The sequence below is a fragment of the Artibeus jamaicensis genome, unplaced genomic scaffold, assembly GCF_021234435.1.
Source record: "Artibeus jamaicensis isolate MK-2021 breed Jamaican fruit bat unplaced genomic scaffold, CSHL_Jam_final contig_2259, whole genome shotgun sequence".
Lineage (NCBI taxonomy): Eukaryota > Metazoa > Chordata > Mammalia > Chiroptera > Phyllostomidae > Artibeus > Artibeus jamaicensis.
In genome coordinates, this window is record NW_026521468.1 from 166095 (window position 1) to 182032 (window position 15938).

The following is a 15938-nucleotide window of genomic DNA, read 5'->3' on the forward strand; positions in this document are numbered from 1 at the left end:
CAGGACTCCATGCCTTAACGACCCGGGCTTTTTCAGTTTCTCCAAAGTCGAATTTGGTGCAGTTGCCCCTGGTTTCCGAACCCTGGCCCAGAGATGTTAATCCCCTAGGTTGTGTGCCTGTGCAGCGTCCTGGTGGCCCTAGTCTCTGGTCATTGTTGTGTTTGCTCACTGGGTTCCCACTGCAGGGAACGGCTGCCCCCCATTTTCAGGCTAAACTCATGTTCTTTTGGATCCAGCTCACAGGTCTTTTTGTGATGCCCTCCTGCGCCAACCTTCCTCCCAACTCCATGGTTCTTTGACATGTTTGTGGTAATCTGTATCTGATCCATTGTATCAGTTTGTTTGTCACCTCCAACGCACTGTGAGGGTCTTGAAAGTAAAGTCATCTGCATCGGTTATCTTCGCTTTGCCAGTGTCTACTGAGGGCTTGAACCATTGTCAGATGCTCAGTAAATGGTATTGAGGCAGCTTTCTGGTCTAGTCTGGGGCTTTTTCCATTACATCATGAGTATGTTGGCTTACCATTTAGTAGCCCCTTCCTTGAATATGTGAACAGCTGGCAGGTGTTGGGGGCCATTGTGGAAGGAAAAGCAACAGACGGGCTCTCTGACCTGTAGTTACTTGAAAACAGTGTTGACATTTTCAGTGACTGATTGAATTTTTGGGCTGCTCTTAGCCATCATCAGGGTGGGGGTGGGGCGGATGCCAGCAGCCACTAGGGCGTCTCTAGAAGTGGGTAAAGCCCGGGACAAGTGACACTCTGTCCAAATCTTCCACCTCCAATATTTTTATAGGCATGAATAGAGATTATTGAAATTGAAGGGAAAGATAGGAGGTCCTCAAATGATAATAGGCAATCTTGAGTAGTGCTTGAAGTAATATACATGAAATTGCTTTAAAAAATATATACATATAATATATTTTTGGCTGGTGTGGCTCAGTGGATTGAGCATTGGCCTGCAAACCAAAGGGTCACTGGTTCAATTCCCAGTCAGGGCACATGCCCGGGTTGCCAGCTAGGTCCCCAGCAGGGAGCATGTGAGAGGCAACTACACATTGATGTTTCTCTTCCTCTCTTTCTCCCTCCTTTCCCCTCTCTCTAAAAATAAATAAATAAAATATTAAAAAATATATAAGCATCAGAGACATGTAAAACATTAATATAAGATACACACAGGCTTCAGCAGAGACCCTGGTACCTTCTTTCTCTGGCTTCCTCCAGCAACTCCAGTTGGTTTCTTCCTGCCTTTGGGATTGTGGTAGAGGGGCCAGGCAAGTGCCCTGCTAGGACGCATGCTCTGTTGTGTCATCTCTAGGCAGTCGTCTGAAAAAGAGCTGCAGGCACTGAGTGTTAGAAACCATGCACACTGCAGTGGGAAAGGGAGGCACAAAAATGGTGGAAAAGGGAAGGAGGGGATTTGAGTGAAGTGACAATGACACATCCTCACTTCCTGACCTTTCAAGCATCACCTCAGCTCATCTTTCCTGACCTGGTTAAAATGGCAGCTCATGCCCCAGCCCCCGCTCTACTCATGGCCTGTCCTTTGTTCTTTCTCTATAGCACTTACCACCACCTAACCTACTGTGTTTATTATGTACTTATTTTGTTGTCTTTTTCTTCTTTTCAGAATGAAAGCTCCTTGAGGTTGGGACTTTTGGCTTCTGGAACAGTGCTTGTGCACCCAGATGCTCAGTATCTGTGGAATGAATAAATGGGTATCTCATTTTCTCCATTTTCTTTCTCCACTCCTGAAGATTTGCAAAGTTAAGTTATCTTTTGCCAAAGATAGGCAAAATGTAACAAAAAAAAAATCTCTATCCTAGTCTTGAGGAAATTATACTGAAGAATGAAATAATTCAGTAAGGTAGACTCTACTTACACCAAGTTGTTTTTTTCCCCAAAGTGAGAGTAGTAGTAAACCCCAGAGATAATCTTAGGCCCAAGTGGTTTGCTTTCTGTCCCTAAGGTCCAGGGACTTGGCCTGCTTTCCTCTGACCCTACACATACTTTTTTCTTTGTAATCGACATCCAGGGACACTTTTCATTGCTTTTTTTTTTTTTTAAGAGAGTGAATGAGAGAGAGAAACATTGATTTGTTGCTTCCAATACTTGCCCAGACCAGGGATGGAACCTGCAACCTCGTATGTGCGGGGGGTCAAACCTGCAAACTTTCTATTCACGAGATGGTGTTCCAACCAACTAAGCCACACTTGCCAGGGCCCTATTCATACTTTTTGAAGTTCTTCTTCCCCCCAAAACAAGGGAAGCCAAAACTAGTGAGTGATTAAACTGGGATTCAAGCTCAGGTCTCTGATTTCTTTCCATAGTTCTGTGGGAAGAAGCTGGGGAAGGAGACAGAATTGAGGGTACAAGGAGAACCATGACTCAGAAGGAAGAAGAAAAAGGAGCTAATGGGAGAGACCAAGGCAAAACCTGTACCCCCTTGGCCACCTAGTAATCCGTGAGTTGGCTCTAGGAAGTCTTAGGAACCTTTAAAACTACACATTTTATGTGCTTTCTTTCCCCCCCCAGATAGAGGGTTAGTAGTTTATCAGATTTTCAAAAAAACCTATGACTCAAGATTTTGAACCAACTACTAAGCTATACAGTTTGTGCATAGTACGTTCTAATGAAGCTTTTTTTAAACGATTTTTTTTTTCTTAAAGTAGGGAAAGGGAGGACAGAACTCTGCCTGAGCCAAATAGCTTATCAAAGTCTGGTTATAGGCAACATGATGAAACAGGCTGTTCCTGTGGGAGCAGAAGAAATGATGCGGCTTCCGTTTCCGTTGCTAGATGGCTGTGGAACACTGAAGGCCAGCAGATTTCCAGGACAGGGGTTCGCATTGTTTTACACAGTTGGACGAAGTATGGTTTGCTTTTCAACCTTCTGAATTGCCTTTAAATCCCTTGAGGGTATGGATGTGAGCTTTGACACATGGTCTGGAGACGCATGGTATGAGAGTGTTTGAAAACAGGTGGTCCTGCAGAATCTGGGGTGTGATCCGTCATTCACAGACCTTCTTTGAGGGTCTAGGGCAGGAGTCGGCCAAGTGGATCTGGGAGTAAGGCCAGGATCTAGGGCAGATCCTGGACAGATCCTGGCTGCCCTCTCTTTTTGGAGTTTTATAAGAACATACCTAAGCCTGTTATTCACATGTTACTTATAGCTGCTTTCAGGTACAAGGGCAGAGATGTATAGTTGCTACAGGGATGATGAGGCCCAAAGTTAGCCTCTCAGCAGGGGTGTCCAAACTTTTGGTGCCTCTGGGCTCCATGGAAGAAGAAGAGTTGTCTTGGGCTACAAGTTAAATATGCAAACACTAATAAAAACTGATGAGCAAATAAAAATTTTAAATAAATTGACAATTTTGCATTGGGCCTCATTCATAGCCACCCTGGGCCACACGCAGCCTGTGGGCCAAGGGTTGGACACTCCTGGTGGGTACTACGTGCATGAGGGAAACTGGGGAACTGTTTTGCACTGTTCTGAATTGCACGTGCACCTTATTTCCAAATGTTCACTTGTAGTATGTCCGTGAACACTGGCAGTCTGCGTGTACGTGCTGGCCATCGCTTGTAAACACAGAACCGAGGTCTGCCCTGTTCACAAACTGCTTAAAAATTTCATGTGTTGATAATTTAATGTGTCTACGCATATTACTTAAAGTTTAACTTTGGCTCATGTACCATAATGTTTCCATTAGAAATTTTTTAATGAATTCATGCATTTTTTTGACTACAAAGAACACTTTTGTGCTTTAAAAGCGATTGCGGTCGAACAACTCAAATTGGGTAGCTCACTGGGGAAGAGTAACTCTCCTGGAAGCAACAACTTTCAAATGTTCTCATGACCTGTTGTGTTTTGAACGATTATTTAACCATTGTCGGCTGGACTTGTTCTAATGGATTCTTTCCCAGCGACAGTTTCTACTCAGACAGTGCCGTGTACGTGAGTCGCACTTTGCCAGATAGTTTCTTGTATAAGTCTGGGCATTGTCACCGAGGACCGCCTTTCCCTTAGTTTTCAAGTGTGAACACTGAGGCCTAGGACGTGGAGGTGACCCCTTCCTGGTCTTGTGGGTAATTCATGACAGTGCCCGGTGGGACCCTAAGGTTGTCAGCCATTGGAATGACTATTTTTGTGTTTTGTTATGGAAGCATCTGTTTTAATTATTCCAGAAAGACAGAAGAATATTAATTTCTATTCATCTAGAAAATGAGGATAATATCACAGTCCTTGTGGGACTGGCGTAAGCATTATGGATTACGCGCAGGTCTGCTGAGGACAGCGTGGGGAGCAGCGGAAGTATTCTGTACCCGGTGGCTCCTGTTACAGGATTATGGGATTATTTTGATTTTTTTAAATTAGAATATACCATTTTTCATGTTTCTTTTGTTAAAAAAGTATACAAATTTCCCTCTCCTCCATGGTTACCATTTTCTTCATTCCTCAAGTGAGCCAACCACTTGAGTTGGAAAAATTAAACTCAACACAGTGTCTCCAACTCAAACACAACCCAGATGCAGAGTTCACGTTTCAGTTTTTTATTGTAATGTTACTGTTGACCTTGGTAAATTCATATCCCAATTTAAAACTCCCGAAAGCAAATAAAACTTTGTTATGAATTCAAGTTCTTTAGTTTAAAATGCACATGTGACACACAATGGTTGCACAGTGGAGTTACTATCATAAGCGATTACATCCATGATGCCCAGTACTGAGTTTTCACACCGCGGATCGATTACACTAGGTATACTGCATACAATTACTGTTGCTGAGCACAGTAACTTTAGCACACTAGCTTCTACGATTGCACTTTTCAAAGCTTTAATGAAGTTAGTAGCGCTTAACTAATGTTGAATGAAAACACTTTTATGTCCAAGATGTGTTTTAGGTGAGATGCCTATGCAAGAATAAGCACTTAACATGCTGTTGTTTTCGTGACAAGGAAATTATCCCTTCCACCAAATAGAATAAGCCAGGCAAAAAGTAATATGAAGTAGTTGAAAGGAAAACTTGAACTTTACATCCCTGTATTATGTTAAAGATTATTTAACATGATCTTCTTTTGGTTAAAATATACCGATTTTTTGGTTGAAATAAATGGAGTGGGGAGAGAGAAGGAGGGGGGGAGGGAGGGAGAGAGATTGAAAAGCCTGTACTAAAATGCTAACACAGCTATAGCCCTTAGATGATACTTTAGCTGGGAAACAAGTATTGTAGTGGTACTCACCATTTTTTCTGTTTAGAAAAAAATTAATAACCTATAAATTTCTAGTGTTTAAAACAGGTATTTATTATTTAAGGTCTTAAATATGCCTGTGTTAAACAAATTAGGTTGTTTAAAACACTTTGCAATGAAACTTGACTTACAAATATATTTCCTATCCATGTTTGTTACAGTTTGAACAATTTAAAAACATAAATTCTGCAAACACTCTTAGCTTAGAGAACAATAGTGCTATCCGAATTCTCATAAATGATTTCGGGAACTATTTATAAGACTTTCTGTAGTGTTTTACCTAATGTCACACCAAATACTCCAGTTAATCACATTTCGCTTTACACATGGAAGAGCTGGGATGGTGAAAGGCTAAAACATTCTGGAAACTGTAGTGATTGGCTTTCCTATTTTGTTTGTGCGGCTGGCCTCTTTTTTTTTTTGGTGGTAGAGGACAGTAAAGAAACTTCTGGAAATCAGATAATGAATACAGAATACTTTGAGATGAAGCTCAGTGTTATTTAATCAAATTAGCACTGGGCTATTTTCTATAGTTTGTTCAAAATGGCTCATAGGAAGTAATTTATTTTTCTAAATATGCAAAGGATTGTCACAAAAGGAAAAATTTTGGTTAAGTGAATAGGGAGTCCTCTTCAAAAGTTTGTTTATGATTGTTTTTTTTTTTTCAATCAGAAAAATCTTTTTTTAAAAAAGACTTTATTTATTTTTAGAGAGAAGGGAAGGGAGGGAGAAAGAGAGGGAGAGAAACATCAATGTGTTGGTGCCTCTTACGCACCTCCTTCTGGGAACCTGTCCCACAGCCCAGCCATGTGCCCTGACTGGGAATCGAACTGGCAACCCCTTTGGTTTGCAGGTTGGCAGTCAATACACTGAGCCACACCAGCCAGGGCAGAAAAATCTTTTTAGATATAACCAGTCATACAATAGTGATGAATATCTCAGTGTGATTCCTAATGTAATACAATAATATTTAGATAAATTATTCCCTTTTGCTTAGAGTATTCAGCCATTGATTAAAATTTCAAAGACTTAACTAAGCCACTAATGCTTACAGTCTCTGATAAAATTTCAAGGGAACAAAAAAGACTATTTGGAGAATAAATAAAATAGAAACTGTACTGAATTTCTGATTTATTTTTAAGCTTCCTCTTTCCAAAAAATACATCCACAGTTAGACTCAGAGAAATGTTGTCCCCTGCCATTTTTTTCCATGAAGAAAATCACACACCAATCATGACACACATGCCTAACTTACCATACACACTTAACTTACATTTGGGACAGAAGGGGGTCAGCATGGCCCACCTTGGTCCGCCTAATGTCATTTTCAAATCAAGTCAACACTCTCTTTGGATTAATTAGCTGCTGATGGAGATTTGATAGAGGGAATACTGCAAGATCTCCTCATGATTAGCCTGACTTCTATATCTGGTAGATTATCCTGTTTAGTCTGTAAACACCCTTCTTCAGTGGCTGCTAAATGAAGATCAAATCGAAGAGAAACGGATTTTTTCCTTAATCGAGGGTTATCTTTAAAGAAGGAACCTTCCCATTCTTTAATAACTTCATCCACTTTCTCTGTCCTGAAATGATAAAATAAGCCTTTCTACATGAAGAAGTCTGGATATATTTAAAAATATGTAACATGCAGTCCATATGAAAAAAAGTAAGAAGTTTGAATGACTTATCATTCACATTTACATTTTAAGTTTCATGGACAGTTTACATCATGGAATTTATGACTTAACATGCTTTTAAAAATCATATGAATATAATTTCAAGGAAATCTATGGAAGTCTCATATTTTCGTGTTTTCTAGAAAAACGGTGAATTAAGGATTGAGCATGTCTTCATGAGTTTTTGTTTATGTATATTTACCCATGTCAGATTAAAAATGACTACATATGAAAATTATGTTTGGAAACATTCAGAGATTACCGAGATGACTCAACTGAAGTTGATTTCTTGGCATGTGTATTATCGTATTTTAGTCAAAATTACTTTACTTACTGGACGGTGCCGTGGGCTTCGGCGCTCTCCTTGGCCACGTTCCCGTTTAAAAGCGCTTGTCTGGTCACTATTTCCACTGCTTCATTCTCGCCCTTTTGTGGGACTTTCGTCGAGAAAGAGATTTCATTTATAATGGCTGTAGAAATTTCACGTATGAAATATGAAATGACAGTGTCGAGGTACGTACTAATCACAGTTAATTTATGTCAGAATTCATTTAAATATTGCTAATTTTTGCTTTGTCAGAGTGTTCATGGTCCCTCCACGTGGCACTTCAGTTTTCAGATTAGTTTACCTGTGTCAGAAACTCACCTGAAGGTAAAACAAAACCAACTCTGCTTGTAGGCTTTTGTTCTTTTTTCCCTCCTTGGATACAACCATAATATCTGAAATTGGAAAGAATTATATTATAGGAGCAACAATGTCCTGGCAGATAATCGAAACCAATGCTCACCAGTAAGAGAATAGATAAGTTGGAGTATATTCATACAATGGAAATACTACTTAGCAGTGACAATATATGAATTAAGGGTACACTGGGTCTCATGGAGTTCTCCCAAATATTACACTGAGTGAAAAAACGGTATATTGTAGCTAATTTTGTAAAGGTTAAATAATATACCAGACAGTTTCACGTTTTGTTTAGGGACGTATACGTATCAGTACGAAGGAGTTTGAGACTAACTAATAAGCGTCAGATTCCAGAGCCAGGTTCCGCGGAGGGAGGAGGATGCGCTGGGGCCATGTGGTGGGTGTGGGTGGGGCCACGTGGTGGGTGTGGGTGGGGCCATGTGGTGGGTGTGGGTGGGGTGGGCGGTGTCCACAGATTTCAACAGCTGCGGATGTGTTTCTCTGCAGAGCAGGGAGACGTGCGTACATGGAGTTCATGATATTTTTCTTGATACTTTCTTGCATACATTAAATATAGCATAATAAAAATCATATTATAGGGATATTGAAGACCAAGTTACCAGTATCCTGAAGGATTAGGAATTAAATAAAATTCACAACCCTTTGTTTTATTTAATAATAAATTATATAACACTATTTTAAGCACTTGACAAACATGAATTTATTTCATCTTCACAGCAGTCCTATGAGGAAGGTAATATTTTTCCATGTTATAGATGAGAAAACTGATGCGCAGAGAGGTTTAGTGACTTCACTGGCGTCACTCAGCTAGTAAGTGGTATATTTTGAATTTAATTTATGTTTTTCAAAGATTTAGTAAATGTCAAGACATTACAGGTTAAAGCAGTTTCATCTAGTTTTATGGAAGACTCAGGATTCTGGAGCAAGCAAAAATAAGGGTTTCTTTTTAAAGAAGTGGTTCATATATACAATGAAATACGAATTAACCTTAAAGAAAAAGAATAAAACCTTGTCGTCTGCAACGACATGGATGGACCTAGAGGGCACTGTGCTGAGAGAAGTAAGACAGAGAAAGAAAGACAAATACTGTGTGGTTTCACTTATATGTGGAATCTAAAAACCAAAATAAATGAATAAGCCCACCAGAAACAGATTCAGATACAGAGAACATTTTGATGGTTGTCAGAGGGGAGGGGGATGGGTGCAAAAGGCGAAGGGATAGGAAGTACAAATTGGCAGTTACAGGATAGTCAGGGGGATGTAAAGTTCAGTGTGGGGAATATGGTCAGTAATATTATAATAATGATGAACAGTGTCAGATGGGTCTATATTAGGTTGTATGCCAGAAACTAATATACTATTGTATGTTGACTGTGCTTGAAAACTTTAAAAAATTATTTAGAAAAGAATAAAGTTTTCTTTGTGTGAGAAAACGGACACTCGGAGGTTGTGCTCTGTTCACAGCCATATGACATTGTGAGTGAGTGCAGACTATGAAACTGAATTAAGTAAGAATTCCTCTCTGACAGCTGTTGTTATCGGGACATGTGGAAGTCTTCTAAGTCCCCCAGCACCACTGCCTTCCATGGCTGTAGTTCATATTCTGATATCTTGCTGGGTAATAGCAGTGGGCCTTTTTTGGGGGGTGTGTGTGGTGATAATAGTTTCCCAAACTTTCCTCGCGAATGGTCCATATAAGGCAATGACTAGTCCTAAAAGGTTTGCATGGCAAGGAAAGTGAGAAAGTTTTGAAAGGTCATTTTTGCATGAATTGGGAATTGTTTCCGTTGTGTGTTAGGCCTGATGTGCTGTCTGTCGTAGCTAATGTGCCTGATTTTGGCTGTTTTGTCCATAATTTGTGGAGGTTAGAAATAGTTCTTCCTCACATTCTTTGTAGGGTATACTCATTTCATTGAAGAAACTCAGCGAGTACGCCATGGTAATAATGGCCTTTTTAGATTCAGTTTCTCTGCATGCATCAACAGTGACATGAGTGACCCTGCATGTCTGGCCACTTGTCATGAACTGTTAGGGTATGAAGTACCTGATTTCTTCCTTTTCTAGCAGGCGGCGGTAAGTGGCTATTTCTTGTTCTAGCCTCATCTTCGTGTTGAGAAGCATCTCGTGCTCCTGAAGCTGCTTTTCGATGCCCCGCCTCACTTCCTGTAGCTCTTTTTCGAGTCCTTCGATCACAGCCTCCAGGTCTTGCAGCTGCATCTGATGATGCTGCTCGCTGGCTTGCAGGGAGTTTTCAAGGCCCCTTTCCTGTTTCATACAGATCATCGTCAGCGAGTCAGGAAGGAAAGCGTGTTCCCGAAGTCTGATCGGCAGTATCTGTATTCTTTTGTGTTATCTCCTTTCTTAAAAAGGTTGCAATAATGCTACATCACTTAAGGAAGAGGTATTTCCTTATAGCTTTAGGTATGACCTAAATATTAACAATCTATGTATTTTTATATACGTAGCTAGAGAGCTTCCTATTTCAAAGGAATGCTGTGATAATTCTTATGGAAAAAAACAAAAACAGAAACAAAACAAACCCCAGTGTGATTAACTTATTACTCTTATTTAATTTTTTAAGTATTGAAAATACAGACTATAAAATATCAAAGCCCAAGTGGACTGCTTGTAAAAAGCAGTTTAGGAAAGTGTTTAAATATTTTTCTATGAGACATCTCGATGGTGCGGGTGAGAGACTCCCCACCATGACTGTGGATAATGGCGAACGGCCTGTTGCCCCACCGCAACACTTGGAGAGCCCTTGGGCGATAAGCAAGCGCCACTTCCCTTTCCTAGGTGTGAACCCAACCTTGAGTGACTTGGTAACAGCCACTCCCACGAAGGAGGGAGGAGGCAGATGGACTGGGACCAGGGGTAGAATTCAGTGACCTTGATTTCTGGCTCGTACTGTGTTTCTCACTGTCAGGCGATGGGACTGTTTGCTTCCCCGTCTTAATCAAGTAACGCCGGGGACTCAGCGGGCCAGTCGCCCTGGAGATCGTTCTCACCACAGCGTGGAGGGACTCAATCTCCACTTGCAGGTGGTGCCACTGGCGCCGGGCTTCCTTGAGTTCCGCTCGCGCTGCCTTCAGGGCCTCTTCATCTCTGTCCATTTTTTTGCTTAAATCTTCTTCTAGCTAGAAGAGAGCCAGTAACCACGGTGACAGAGAAAGAAAGAGCTCTCTCGAAAATGAGACATTTAAAAGTAATGACAGAAAAATAGCCTAGAAACCTAATCATTTTTTTCTTTAACTTGTTAGATTACAACTGTATGTTTTGGTGCTTAGTTACTAATTAAATATGTGAGCCAGTCAGTGCTACTCTCAGCCCGTTTTCTCAGATGTAAAACGAACCTCAAAAATCTCTTCCTGCTATGGCAGTCTGTGAAAAGCAGGGAAATACACCAATTTTAAGGAAAAGTAACAGTTTATAGGACCTAAGTGTGAGACTTCTGACTTTTAACCTTTCATTATATGTGGCATTAATAAGGAAGAAAGATCGGAATTAGCTACTATTTCCCTCTATATTTTCTTATAGGTTGCTTTATAAAAGCAAATAAACTGCTCTGTATCCAAAATTAATCAATTATTGGACTGAGTACATAAACAGCCAGTCAACATTGCTGGAAAGTATATTATGAATAATTTAGAGAATTAAGTTACCACAGGCGTTAGAGATCCCAGAATAGATTTCTGTGTTAAGCTACCTCGCTGTTGGTTTTTCAATATGATCTTTTCGGAAGGCATGTTAATTCTGGGGATCTAGGTTAGTAGCAAAAAGGACTTCCTTATACACTGTTTTCTAAATATCTTCATATTAAGTAACAAATAGAATATTTTATATAATAGTTAGCTTTCAATGTTCTTATGCTGATGTTGAAATTAAGTGAAAGTATCTTTTGACAGAACTCTCAGCATTTGGCCCCCAAGAGCAATAGGAGCAGTGTATGAAATTGGTCGTAGTATTTTGAAGCAAAAATTATAACCTCTTTATGTTCTGATGAAATGCATTTTAAGATAAATTAATATGATGGTACAACAGATTCTTTTTTTTTTTTTAAAGATTTTATTTTTATTTATTTATTTTTAAAGATTTTATTTATTTATCTTTAGAGGGGAAGGGAAGGAGAGAGGAAGAGAAACATCAATGTATGGTTGCCTTTCCTGCGTCCCCTGCTGGGAACTGGCCTGCAGGGAACTGGCCTGCAACCCAGGCATGTGCCCTGACTGGGAATCGAACCGTGATTGTCTGGTTCGCAGGCCCGTGCTCAATCCACTGAGCTACACCAGCCAGGGTTACAACAGATTCTTTTCTAAAGGAAACACTGCAGTAATTGAAAGCCTATGAATAAAGTTTAGGGCAAGGCATCAGAGAACAGCATCCATATATTTCTCATGGTTTGTTGTTCTTAGCATTTTTGGCAACAGCAAGCAGCAACACCTATCAGAGCAACTACAAAAGAAAATTTGTGAGAATTTAGGAAATAGGAGTGCATAAAAATGATGGCATTTACTGGTCTTTTGGATTTTGGAATCAGCAGCAAGGCTTGTGTGGAAGCTAGATTCAGAAGATGGTTTCCAATGAACCACACTCCCCAACGTTCATGTCTTTGTGTGGTGGACTTCCACACCGAATCTGGGCTGACCCGTGTCTTGTCCTTCAGCCGGTAGGATGCGGCAGAAGTGGCAGTTCCAGGCTTAAGCCTGAAGGCGTCCTGACAACTTCCACACTTAGGGGAGCCCTGGACCCACATGTAAGAAGTCCAGGGGTTTTGTTGGAGGGATCCCGTAGAGAGGCCAGGTGGAGGGACAGCCTGAGGCCACATGGAGACAGAGACAGGCCCAGTTGTCTCAGCCAAGCCAGACTTTCAAAAACCCCATCAAGGTGCCAGACACGGGAATGAGCCACCCTGGATGACCCAGCCCAGTGGTGCCCCAAGATAACTGCTGTCCCAGCCAATGTCATGTGCAGACCTGGGAAGCCCACAGAATCACGACAGGAAATACAGTTTTTAAACAAATCTAAGTTTTGGGGTGGTTTGTTATATAGCAGTACATAACTAAAATAGCTTGTTTCTTTATTTTGTAGTAATTAAATAGGCTTAAATTTATTTCAGCTTTCTGAATTCTTTGAAAATAATCCTCTAAAGTAGATATGTTAATTGAAGCATTTCAGCATGGTCACTTGTAAACTAAATAACTTGTCTTTTTACTATTGCAAAAATAAAATGTTTATTTGGTTTACAGTCATTAAAAATTGTCATTATTCCCCCCACCTTTGTAAAAGGTTACTGAACTATTCCAACAGTTAAATATCCCAGTGACTTTGCTTAATCCAGGATACTGATCATTCTCTAGGAAGACTGACCATGTGACCCAGAGGTAAAATTTATAATGTTACTAAAAATGAATAGCTAATGGAGTAAAGTCCTATGATTTCCCAGTAATATATTCCCCCTCTTGGTGATGTTCTTAAGTAAACACTTTGCTGTACTGGGGTACTTGGAATAGAACTTGAACTCAGATATAATAGGTAAACTAAAAATAAATTTCTGAATTTCTGAATCTTTGTTTCTAAAGTATTTATTTGTACATTTGTTTAAGGATTTGAGACCCTAGTTAATTGCTAAAGGTGATTAACACTTTAAAACAAAGAAGTCTATAAAATTAGGATTTAGCCCTTATTTAACTTGGCTCCCTCTTGTTTTTAAAACTTCAACATTACATGCCAAGTATTGGAAATAAGCATTCTCATCTTATAGCACAAAAGCAGAAATCTATAATCTAAATGGAGCATCTATCAATTTGGGGAATTTGATTGTCCTAATTTGTATCAGAATTGTTCTGAATGCCATCGCTCACATACCCGGATAATTCCTATTTATAACGATCTGGTATAAAACTGAATTCATTAAGAGGTTTCGAAATATTTTACTTAGTTTTTCTCTACTTGCAATTTTAAAGATGCTGTTTGAATCATCTCTATAAATAACTCTGCAATAGCTTTGAAGGGTATGTGAGATGCTTCCTCCTGGGAGGGAGTCTAAAAGAGGTTCAAGTACACCATTTTACCGTGTGTTGACCCCAGGTCTTATTAATGATAGCCACCTCATAATTTCTAGAAAAAAATTAAACACACCCATCACCATTTATTTCATGGCCATTTAACAGTGTCCTCACAGCATTGCCCCCGAAAGTCCCCGTCAGATTGCAGTACAACCTAAATTCCTTCCCCAGTAGATGCTGCATTGAAAAGGAAATACTGTACCTCAGAGAGGCCGGGGCAGGAATGGGGTAGACATGGACTGTCTCCTTATCCTGGAAGGTGCCTGTCTGTATGAAATCATTACCTGGATCCTGGTTGAGAGCACGGTCTCTATCTGATTTCTGGTGAGGAGCTTTTCATAGTTTGCCCTGATCTCATTGAGTAGCTGGGACAGCTCCATTCTTTTCCCATCCTCCACCTTGGCTAACTGAACCTTATCGATAGGATGAGTTGCGGCAGCAGCGCTGCTCTGGCTGCTTCCGAGCCCAGAGCCCCGAGGAGCCTTAAAGAGGCAGAGCTCCTTTTTTGGAAGCCACGGAAATTCCTGTGTTTGTAGTCAATTATGCAAATATTTGGCAAACCCTTTTCTTCTGCTGTTGTTGGAATAGAAGTGACAGACCCTCCATAAAGGAACCAAAAAAAAAAAAAAAAAGAAAGAAAGAAAACATCCTCAGTATTCCCGAAGTGGTTCTCTCTAAAACCGAGCACTTTTTTGGGGAAAAAGGGTAATTTTTCTTATGGGAAGGAAATGGGGCATAATAAAAATAAAGTTATATTTTGTTTTCCCAAGACATTGCATGGAAATCAATCTGGGCCCCAAAGCATGATAGCGGAACTTTTCCTTCAGTTTTTCTTACCACTTGAATTCTTTAAACAAATGCTGTGGCAGGTCATTAGGATATGTTGTCAGTCTGGGATATTCTGACAGTTACTGGAAAAAGCTACCACCAGCTTCCGATGACAATTGTCATCAGCCACAGGACTGATAGATTGCATTTCCCTGAAGTGCATACCGTGTGCTCAGGTGGGCTGCTGGCCTGACAGCAGGTGTGATGTACGGAGGTGAGTTCCTGAAGGCACATTACGCACGACGCCAGAGCTGGAGGTGGGTGCCAACAGAGTACGAGAGCTGAGCGTTAATGTTTCCCGCACTTTAGCAAGGTTAAAGAAAGTGCCACCAGATGGTCCCTGCAGCGGCTGTATTCGCTCAGGTACGATTTACTGTGGGGTTGCTCCTTCATCAGCCAGTACGTAGCTAACGACAGCTCATACTGGTAAACATAACATTTGTGCAGCTCTTTGAACTTGAAAAAGCACCTTTACCTCTATCATGCCATCCAGTCTTCACAGCCCTGTCATTGTGGAACCGGAAAGATGGCAAGCCTGGGGCAGGATCAGGTGTCTTGCCCAAGGTCCTAGGGTGATGCAGGGGCATTGTTGGGACCGGGACTCTGATTCCTTGGTTGTGTCCCATATACTGCTTCTTCTGCCTCTGCATTCTCCCTCTCCCCACCTAAATTTCCTGTTTAATCTGGCCAGCTGGTTGCTTAGATGTAACTGAAATCGTCTGAGAGTAGATCTGTCGTTACCGTCATTTGTAGAATGGCCTGCCTGAAATTGTATCCAGAGCGGCACAGTGCAGGGAGGAGTTAGTCCTTGGCTCCAGTGATCACAGGACCTTTGAATGTGCATGGCGCTGTTTTAATTTCTGTGTAAGTACCACGCGCTAACCGATTGCGCCACTGGAGCTCCTGTTTCAATTTCTGAACGAAGGCACTGCTGGCTGGCCCAGGCTGTGCCAGGCTTTCCCACAGTCCCCTCCGAACAAAGCCGGTGTTCACACCCCTGCCCGGAGGGGGTTCCACAGTCATTCCTGTGCTCTGTTTAATCTGCTCCTGCCGCTCTCCAACACCCCGCCCCACCAGTCACAGGGACTGGTCTAGGGGTTGCCACTGGACAGAAGGACAGGCAAGCCATAGGTCAGAGACCTATGATGTAGCTGATATAAAAGCTCACTTGTGAGGGCCGCTTATGATAACCTAGGCCAAAGTAATGCTCTATCTGGGTAATTGCAACAGAGACATATAAATAGAATCAGGCACTTGGTAATGGGAGGAGAAGGAGGAAGAGAAAGAATTGCTCTCTTGTGAGTTCATGTAGCTCCTCTAACCTCGGCCTAAAATACAGAGAGTGGAACTAGATTCCACAGAGCGGCGGTTTTGGTGATCTGCGTTTTAAACAGGCGTCCGGGATAACCTGTGCACC

At 41.1% G+C, this 15938-nt stretch overlaps 1 protein-coding gene across 2 annotated transcripts; it reads right to left on the reverse strand.

Annotated features, from left to right (window-relative positions):
• Positions 1-5975: 5975 nt before the first annotated feature.
• On the reverse strand, positions 5976-14131 carry KRT222 (keratin 222). 2 transcript variants are annotated; one of them, XM_037129777.2, is made up of 6 exons: positions 13978-14131; positions 10637-10765; positions 9673-9893; positions 7569-7642; positions 7257-7392; positions 5976-6829 (listed from the first exon to the last, which is right to left on the reverse strand). In XM_037129777.2, exons 1-6 carry the CDS (start codon positions 14071-14073, stop codon positions 6601-6603), a joined length of 885 nt encoding a protein of 294 aa, XP_036985672.2. In that variant the 5' UTR covers positions 14074-14131; the 3' UTR covers positions 5976-6600. The 2 variants fall into 2 exon arrangements, with proteins under 2 accessions (XP_036985672.2, XP_036985673.2); XM_037129778.2 differs by having other exon boundaries at positions 13896-14038.
• Positions 14132-15938: the final 1807 nt, after the last annotated feature.

Coding starts and splice junctions, on each gene's coding strand:
- KRT222 (XM_037129777.2), bottom strand. CDS start 14,073: ATGGAGCTGTCCCAGCTACTCAATGAGATCAGGGCAAACTATGAAAAG. Junction 7,393..7,568: donor TGGTTTTGTTTTACCTTCAG/GTGAGTTTCTGA, acceptor AAATTTCTACAG/CCATTATAAATGAAATCTCT. Junction 6,830..7,256: donor GAAGCCCACGGCACCGTCCA/GTAAGTAAAGTA, acceptor TTATCATTTCAG/GACAGAGAAAGTGGATGAAG.